General features: G+C 61.9%; 1 protein-coding gene across 1 annotated transcript; it reads right to left on the minus strand.

Moving 5' to 3' along the window:
- Nucleotides 1–6,007: 6,007 nt before the first annotated feature.
- On the minus strand, nt 6,008–8,398 carry FZD2 (frizzled class receptor 2). The gene has a single exon (XM_066337010.1). The coding sequence runs from the start codon at nt 7,838–7,840 to the stop codon at nt 6,167–6,169; it is 1,674 nt and encodes a 557-aa protein (XP_066193107.1). The 5' UTR covers nt 7,841–8,398; the 3' UTR covers nt 6,008–6,166.
- Nucleotides 8,399–9,421: the final 1,023 nt, after the last annotated feature.

Here is a 9,421-nt window from a genome sequence, read left to right on the forward strand (position 1 = left end):
GAGGATGGTGCAGACAGAGACACAGTCCATCTATCCATCCCTCCATCCATCCCTCCATCCATCCCTCCCTCCATTCACACATCCCTCCCTTCCCAGAGGAGGCAGGCAAAGGCAAGCAGGTCATTTGCCATGCTGGGGGGTGATTTATTTTCCTTTATTAAAAATAATGACAACAACTAATAAAAATATTGAATAATGGGCCAAGATTGGGAGATTGGGCCAAGGGAATAATTTGTCCAACCTGAACCAGCTGTTTCGGGATAAAAGCAGTGGAAACAGAACGTGGGATCAGGCAGCACCATGGTCCTGGGAGTGCAGGGGTTAAACCCTGATGAGGGGATGCTGGGTTTTGGGGTGTTCTCTGATGGGTGGCCCCAGGTGCTAGGGGGGGACTCCCCCAGTTTTCTGTTTTGAAAAACAGAACCCCCTTCCCCTGTCCCCGTTGTTCCATTTGGGCAATCAGAACCGGACATGGGGGGCCGAGCTGGGCAGACATGAGGGCTCACCCCCAAGGTCCCCGGTGGTGGCTCCTTCATCCATCCAGACAGGGCAGGGACAATCAATGGCCTTTAGACCTCGCTGGCCCCATGTGGCTGTGCTCCCCAAGAACCTTCAGGGCGTCAGCAGGGACCGGAGTGAACACAGGAACCAGAGCTCCCCGCTGGGGCAGAGCTGGGGCCGGGCCGGGGACCCCCAGTGTGGGGGGGAGTGACCCCCGCAGCCCCGGGGGGGCATCCACAGCCCGAGGGTGTGCACGCGTGTCCCTGGTGCCTGGGGTTTGCACACACGTGTGGGGAGGGGGCACACGCGGGGTGCCTGTGACGGGACAGGTCGGGGTGGGTGGCACCCCACGTGGGCCCGGGGGTGCTTGGGGCCCTCCACACAGGTGGGGAGACCCCTGCACACACGCTCTGCTCTCCCTGCACATCCCTCTCCCCCCTGCACGACCCTCTCGCCCCCCGCTCCCCCCCTTCCCCCTCCCGCTCCCGCCCCATAATCGGCTCCAGCTGCACAAACATTCCCGCACCCGGAGCCGCCGCCGCCTCCGGAGCCGCCCCCGCGCCCGCCCAGACCCTCCCCCGAACCCCCTCTGGGCCCCTGGGCAGACCCTCCCCGGAGCCCCCCTGGGCCCCCGGCCGGACCCTTCCCCGGCCGGGGCAGCTGCGGAAACGAGTGGCCGAGGGACAGCCCCGGGCAGAGCCCTGCAGGACGCGGCTGGGAGGGGTCCTGGGGGGGCTGGGGGAGTCCATTTCCATCCATCCGTGTCCACACATCCATCCCATTTGTGTCCGTCCATCCCATCTGTGTCCACCCATCCTGTGCCTACTCATCCCATCTGTGTCTGTCCACTCCGTGTCCATCCACCAAATGGCCACCCGTTCCACACATGTGCATCCATTTGTGTCCGTCCATCCCTCCATGCATCCATCCATCCATCCCTCCATCCATCCATCCATCCATCCCTCCATCCATCCATCCCTTTGCTCATTCCATGTCCACCCATCACGTCTGTGTCCATCCATCCTGTGTCCATCCATCCACTCATCCATGCCCATCCATCCCTCGTCCATTCACCCTACACCCTCTGGATGGGCCCTGGATGTTGGGGTCCCACTCTCACCTATCCCAGGTTCTCCAGGAGGTGCACCAGGGTAGAGACGGGAGCCCATGCCCACCCATCCTGTGTCCGTCCATCCCTTATTTTCCAGGAGGGGTGCAGGGATGTGTCCATCCATCCCATGTTCTCCAGGAGTTACCCAGGATGGAGATGGGGTCCCACACCCACCCAGCTCTGTCCATCCATCCCCTACCCTGCAGGAGGGGTGCTGGGATGGAGCTGGGATGGACACCACATCCCTGGGTCCAGGGGAGGACACTGTGAATGACACAGCTCATCACAGCCACTGATGCCAAGCTCTCCGGGACAATGCTGGGATGTGGAGGTGGCCCCACATTCCCCACTCCCCCACCCTTCAGGTGTGACCCTGCACAGAGCCGGGATCCACACAGCTCCGGGGGCAGTGACAGGGCTGGATCCCACCCCCACCGCACACACCTGGCCAGGGTGGCAGGGTGGGGACAAGATCCTGCGCCCGCCTTGAGAGACCCTCCCCGCCAAGGCCCCCCGAGGTGCCGGGTCCTGTCCCGCAGGTCCCATCCCGGCGGCTCCGTCTCCTTTAAGAGCGGCGCGGCCGGAGCCGAATCCAGCCGCCGGCCGCCTGTCCCCGCTGGCGTCCGGCCAGGGCTCGGCCTCGGCCGCGGCCAGATCCCGCTCCAGCGCCCGCCCGCCGGGGACAACGGGGCCGGGAACAGCCGGGGCCCCGCTGGCACCGTTGGGTGCTGGTCCCTAGGTCTATGCTGGCTCTGTCCCCGTGGAGGTGAAGGCACACGGAGCCAGAAGGTGGGGACAGTCAGAGATGTCCCCACAAAGTCTCAGGACCTGTCATACCGAGTGATCATGGAGACGCGTGAACTGTAGCAAAGAGATGTCCCTTGTGTCATCCCTACACCCTGTCACCTCCCTCTGCCACCTCCGTGTCACTGCTGGGGACCAGGACAAGAGGGGCAGTGGCAGGGGAGGGGACAGGGGAGAGAATTGTGACCCGGGGCTGGGAAAGGGACAGTCTGGGGACAGAGGAACCTGGGAGCCATGGGGCCAGGGGACAGAACAGCCCCAGGAGACAGGACAGTCGCAAGAGGGACAGGGGACAGGAGAGCCTGTGGGCAGGACACAGCCCATGGTCCAGGGGACAGGACAGCCAGCAGCAGGGGACAGAAGTGACCACGGCCTGGATTCCAGGAGCACTGGGACAAGCAGTGCTGGGGACACCCCATGACCCATCCTTCTCCCAGTTCCTTCCTCCTTCTCTCTCTTCCCTGCAGTGGTCTCACAGTCGGGGCTGTGCCTGTGCTGGGACAGTCCAGGGCCGTCACCCCACGGCTGACCTGACCCCTGTCCCCATCCCCAGGAGCACGAGCCCCGCGAGCCCTGGTGGCACTGGTGGGAGTTGTGGGTGCTCTGGGGCCGAGCCGGGTTTGGGCGTTAATTGAGTCCCGCGGCGGCGGCAGCTGTGAAAACAGAGCGGGGCTCATTAGGGGACATCAAAGGTTCCCCCGCCGCTACGGGGACACGGCTCGACCCGGGGCGTTTGCTCCCTCTTCGCTTGGCTTAAAAAGGGAAGGGAGTCACCGGCCTGGGGACAGCCGTGCTCAGCGACGAGGGAGGGCCTCATCCCCTGTCCCTGGGGTTAGTGGCACTTGGTGGCACCCTTTCTTTGGGTGACATCCCCAAGGCGCCTTGGACATGGGGTGACCTATCTCTGGGGTCAGATGGGTTTGGGGTGACCCCTCCCCAAAGATCCATCACCTGCTCCTGGGGTGACCTGTCCTCAGGGTCACCCATTCCCACAGTGACCTGTACCCAGGGTTAGTTGTCCTTTGAGTAACCCATTCCCAGAGAGATCCTTCTTTGGGGTGCCCCACCCCTGGAGTGGCAGAGCAGGGGACAGAGGGGACACACACTGATCGCTGCTTGCAGACACCCTCCAGCTCCTCCTGCTTGGGCTGCAAACAGCCCTGAGAGCCAAAAACCTCCAAAACCCCCCAAAACTTGCTTGGAAAGGGCCACATGGCACAGACCTGGCACAGTCTCTCCTATTCCCACTCCATCACAGGAGCCTGTGGGGCCACGGAGGGGGGCCAGGGACCCCCAGTGGGTCCCAGCAGTGCCCGTGGGGTGCCCAGAACCCTCAGATCCCTCAGCAGCCCCAGCAATCCCAGATCCCAGCTCTGTTTTCCAAAGCCAGGACATGAAGCCTTTTAAAAAAATCTCCTCTCGGAGCTCCTGCATTCCTGGGTGGAGAGTTTACATTCCCCCCGTCCCCCGTGATCTGCGCTTCGCCTCCAGAAAACACAGCAGCCTTGGGGGGGAGCTGCTTTTTGGGGAGTGGGACGCTCCAGCCAGAGCCAGAACCCCGAGGGCAGCACCCCAAAGCTGAAGCACCCAGAGCCAGGGCTGGATGGGGCCGGGGACCCCCATGGCAGTGGAGATCCCCTGAAATGACACCCTTGGGGTGGGTGTTGAGGGGTGCAGGGGGGATCCCCATACGCCTTGGCAGAGGCTCATCCTGCCCATGCCACCACCAGAACAGAGAGCAGGAATCACCCCGCCTGATTTCCCATTTCCAGAGGCTCCCAAGGCCGGGGGTGGGGTAACAGTGGGTCCTGGGGTGTCCTGGGATGCCGTGGGTGCCAAGGGGATGCTGGGGGGGTCCCAACCAGCCCAACCCGACCCCCAAAATGCTTCTCCAAAGCACAGAGGAGGGGGAAAAGAAGCCTTGGATAAGTTTCTCCCCCTCTTCTCTCCCCCTTCCAAGTCATCGCTGGAAAATTAAACCGGATCCAAAGAGTTTTTCCTTTCCAAAATGTGCTGGAGAGGCGCTGCCTTAACCCCTTCGGCTCCCACTTCGCCCTCATCGCGGATTGGGATCTTTAAGGGGGTTTGGGGATTTTCCCGGGCTTTGCTGGGGGAAGGGGAATGGCGCAATGCCGCGGCAATCCCTCTTTGTGCCCCAGGGATCCCCAAATCCCCTGGAATGAGGGAGACAAGAAGCGCTGAGCCTCCCCAGGGCCGGTTTTGGGGCAGCCCTGGGGCCAGCACTTCGCGGCCAGGTCTCCCTCTCCATTTTGGGAAGAGTATTTTTTTTCATTCCAATTAAATCCAGCTGATTAAATCCATCCTTTCACCCCCCCTCCCTGCCCTGAGCTTGTCCCCCTCCAGCTGAAATTCCCCTACATCCCCCCTCCAGCATCTCCCAAATCCTGACAGATCGAACCGGAGTCGGGACCCGCTTCTCTCCGGAACCTTGGGATTGGGGGCCCACCCCAGCCAAACCCCTAATCCCAGAGAAAATGTGAGCTATTTCCTCCTGGGGGGGGAGCACAGGAGAGGCCCCCCCTCCCACTGCAAACTGAAAATTCCTCATTTTGGGGGGTTAGAAGTCTCCTTTTTCCCCTTTCAAAGTAGTTTGTTCCAGCTGGAGGGAGGCACTGGCTCATCCTCATGGGGCGGTGGAAGTGGGGGGCCCGGCAGAATCCATGGGGACCCCCACAATTTAATTATTGGGGGGGGGGGTTGGGTAAAAAAAGAAGCCCTTGGGAATAATCTGGCAAATTTTTGACTCATTTGTATTTGTGAAGGATTGTTCAAAAAGGGATTTGGGAGGAGAAGTGACCGGCCAAGTGGGGGGATCCAGGGAGAGCCCCCGGGGGGGTCGGCCCCAGCCCAGGGTCTCGTGAGAGCAAAGGGGTGGGGAAGAAAAAATCCACTTTCTTGGGGAGTTTCAAAAGGAGAGTGAGAAAAATGGGCTCGTTACTGGTTTTTTTGCCTTTTTTCACCCTTTTTCCGGGGGCCAGTGGGGCAGTGCCTGGGGGGAACCAGGACGAAGCGGGAAGCAGGGAGCAGGGGGCCGAGGGTACTCTCCCAGGCTTGGCAGGGTTTTTTCTCTTTTTTTCCTCTTTTTTCTCCCTTTTCCCACCTCTTTTTCTTTTTTCCTAATGCTTTTTCTCTCTTCGCTTTTTTAATCATCTTTTTCTCTTTCCCCTTCTTTATCTTTTTCTCTTTTCTCTCCTATTTTTTCTCTTTCCTTTTTTCTCTCTTTCTTCTCTTTTTTCTTCCCTTTTCTCCTTTTTCCCACTCTTTTCTGTTTTCCTCCCCTTTCTCCCACTTTCTTCCTCCCTTTCCTCCTTTTTCTCTAATTTTCTTTTTTCCTCGCTTTTCTCCTTTTTTCACCCTTTGCTGCTCATTTTCCCGTCTCTTTCTTTTATCCTTCCTTTTTCACTTTCTTTCCCTCTTTTTTCCTCCCTTTTCCACTGTTTTCTCTCTTTGCCTCCTTTTTCCTCCCCTCTTCCCCCTTCCTTTTCCTCCTATTTCTCCCTCCCTCTCCTCCTCCTTTCTCCCTCTCTTTTTTCAGACTTTTAAATAGAAATATGTAATTAAATTTACAAATGCTATTTACAGGTTTAATTACAAAAAAAAAAAAAATTCAAAGAGAAAGAGAGACACCCCTTAGACGTTAATAAATCTAAAAATAAAAAATATATAATAACTCCTCCCCCCCCACCCCCCAAAAAATATTTCAGGCCGAAGGGCGGCGGGGCCGGGGGGTCACACCGTGGTCTCGCCCTGCTTGCTGTTGGTGAGCCGAGTGTAGAACTTCCTCCAGGAGTGCAGGGTTTTGCCCGACCATATCCAGAACCCGGAGGTGATGCCCACGATCAGAGTCATGAGATACTTGATCATGTAGACGGTGAAGTCGGGGGTCATGCGGGGGGTGAAGTGGAGCGGGCAGGGGATGGCCAAGCTCTTGCAGTTCTGGCTGATCCAGCTGCGCTCCCAGTGCTCGCGGAACGCCTGCTCGTAGAAGTAGCAGGCGATGACGATGGTGGCCGGGACGGTGTAGAGGACGCTGAAGACCCCGATGCGAACCATGAGCCGCTCCAGCTTCTCCGTCTTGGTGCCGCCGTGCTTCATGATGGTGCGGATGCGGAAGAGAGAGACAAAGCCAGCCAGCAGGAAGGAGGTGCCGATGAAGAGGTAGACGAAGAGCGGGGCCAGCACGAAGCCCCGCAGAGGGTCGATGTTGTTGAGGCCCACGAAGCAGACACCGCTCAGCAGGTCCCCATCGATCTGCCCCATGGCCAGGATGGTGATGGTCTTGACGGCTGGCACTGCCCAGGCGGCCAAGTGGAAGTACTGGGAGTTGGCTTCGATGGCCTCGTGGCCCCACTTCATGCCAGCGGCAAGGAACCAGGTGAGGGAGAGGATGACCCACCAGATGGAGCTGGCCATGCTGAAGAAGTAGAGCATCATGAAGAGGATGGTGCAGCCCTCCTTCTTGGTGCCCTGTACCACGGTGCGGTAGCCGTCCTCCTGGAAGCGCTCGTTGCAGACCACCCTCTCCTCCAGCACGAAGCCAGCGATGTAGGCCACCGACACCATGGTGTAGCACCCCGAGAGGAAGATGATGGGTCGCTCAGGGTAGCGGAAGCGCTGCATGTCCACCAGGTAGGTGGTGACGGTGAAGAAGGTGGAGGCACAGCACAGGACAGACCAGATGAGGATCCAGATGCGGGCGAAGCGGATCTCGTCCTCGTTGAAAAACATGTGGCCATCAGGACGGGTGGGCTCGCAGGGCGCCGCGCAGTCCTTCTCCCCCAGGAACTTGTAGTTGAGGTAGCTGGGCACCTTCAGCGCCCGTGGGCAGTGGAAGGGGTGGTCGAGGGTGGCATAGCGGGGGGCGCCGGGGGTGCCCTGGCCAGCCAGAGGTGTGGCACTGGTCAGCAGTGCTGGGGAGCCGCCGTCCTCCGAGTGGTTCTGCCCCACACAGATCTGCTCGGCACCGTGCCGGGGGAAGTTCTCACATCGCAACCGCTCCGGCCACTGGAACCCAAATTTGTTCATGAGGGCCTCGCAGCCCTGGCGCGCCCGCTCGCAGATGGAGCGGCACGGTGGGATGGCCTGCTCCAGCACTGTGCACACTGGTGCGTACATGGAGCACAGGAAGAACTTCAGCTCCAGCGAGCACTGCACCTTCACCAGCGGGTAGAACTGGTGGACCTCCAGCCCCGCGTCCTCCTGGTTGGTGTGACCCAGCAGGTTGGGCATGATGGTCTGGTTGTAGGCAATGTCGGTGCAGAGCGGGATGGAGATGGGCTGGCAGAAGCCGTGGTCGGGGATGGAGATGCCCTTCTCACCGTGCAGCTGGGCCCGGCTCGGCGCCGGCACGCTCAGCCCCGCCAGCAGCCAGGCCAGGGCGGGCAGCACGCCGGGGGTGCCCATGGTGCCCCGAGCCGTGCGCCCCGATTGACCGTGCCCGCTGCCCAGCCGGACGGCCAGTCCGCCCGTCTGGGTCTGCCGTGCCCGGTGCTGCCCGGATGGCTCCCACAGCCCGATCGGCCGTGCCCGGTGCTGCCTGGACGACTCCCGGTGACTGGATACGCTCGGGTCCCGCCTGGATGACTCCCGGTGGCCTGATCTGCCGTACCCGGTGCTGCCTCGACGGTTCCCAGGGACCAACTCTGCCGTGCCCGGTGCTGGCTGGACGATCCCCGGTGACTGGATACTCTCAGGTCCCGCCTGGACGGCTAGCGGTGCCGGATCCCCGCACCCGGCGCTGCCCGGAGGGCTCTCGCTGCCCGCTGTTCGCCTACCCGGTGCCCGGCGGGACGGCTCCCGGTGTCCCGATCTACCGTGCGTGGTCGGACGGCTCCCGGTGCTCGGACGTGGCGCTCCCGGTGCTCCGCGGCGCTGCTCCCGCTGCCCGAATTTGGCGCTCGTGCTGGACCCGATGCCGAGTCCCGGAGCCGCGGGCGGGCGGTGGTGCCGGGAGAGCGGCGGGAGGAGGGTGCCGGGGGGGTGCCGGGGGGGCGCCGGGGGGGTGCCGGGGGGGTGCCGGGGGGGCGCCGGGGGGGTGCCGGGGTCCCGGGGCGCGGGGAGCGGAACGGCCGCACCGGACGCTCCCGCCGCCTTTGTGCGGGGCAGCGCCGCGTCCCCGCCGGGCGGGGCCAGCGCCCCACGCCACACCCCCTCTCGGCCCCGCCCCGCCAGCCCGGCCAATCACATTCAAATAGTGTGGCCGCCACGCCCACATGGGCCACGGGGCACGCCCACCTGGCCGCGCCCCCGTCCCGGGGGTCACCGCCCCCCCCGCAAACTTTTTCCGAGTCGTGCAAACTCCCCCCGCGGGTGGGGTCGGGCCGGGGCCGCGGGGAAACGGCCCCCTCGTGTCCCCTCCGTCCCCGCTTTGTGTGCCCTGCTGTCCCCTCGTGCCCTCTACTTCTCCCCCGTGCCTCCTGCCAACCCCCGCGTTCACTGGACCTCGGTGCTGTGCCCCTCCCCTGTCACTCTGTGACCCCCGAGTGCTGTGCACACCAGTGTCCCCTGCATCCCCCGCTGTGTTCCCTAGCTCTGCTGTGGCTTCTGCACTCCCTCCATGTCCTCTGCCCCCTCTGTGTCTCCTGTGAACCCTTGTGTCCTCTGCGCTGCTCAATGTCCCGTAAGACCCCCACCATGACCCTCCACCTGTGGGGGTCTTCCCTTGAAGCCTAAGACCCACATCCCCCCTGACGTGCTGCAGGGGATCCCCCACTGCCTCCAGGTCCCACCTTAGGGTGCAGGGGAGCAGGATTAGCGCCCATGCCCCAGTGGAGACCTCCAGAACAGGGTGCATTGGCCCCAACATCCCTTGTCCCCAGGTGTCAGTCAGGCAGTGCCACCGCCCCAGGGGTTGTCCATGGTCATCCTGGGGTGCTGCACCCCCAAAAGGCCAGTGCACAGTCAGGGGTGTCCCCAAATCAGTGGGGGGTGGTAGGAAACATCCTGCACCCTGTCCTCTCCATAATCTCACGCTGTCCACCCCAA

The sequence above is a fragment of the Sylvia atricapilla genome, chromosome 27 (genome assembly GCF_009819655.1).
Source record: "Sylvia atricapilla isolate bSylAtr1 chromosome 27, bSylAtr1.pri, whole genome shotgun sequence".
NCBI classification, from domain to species: Eukaryota; Metazoa; Chordata; class Aves; order Passeriformes; family Sylviidae; genus Sylvia; species Sylvia atricapilla.

Excerpts from the sequence above, each read along its gene's own strand:
- FZD2 (XM_066337010.1), bottom strand. The coding sequence starts at position 7,840 with ATGGGCACCCCCGGCGTGCTGCCCGCCCTGGCCTGGCTGCTGGCGGGG.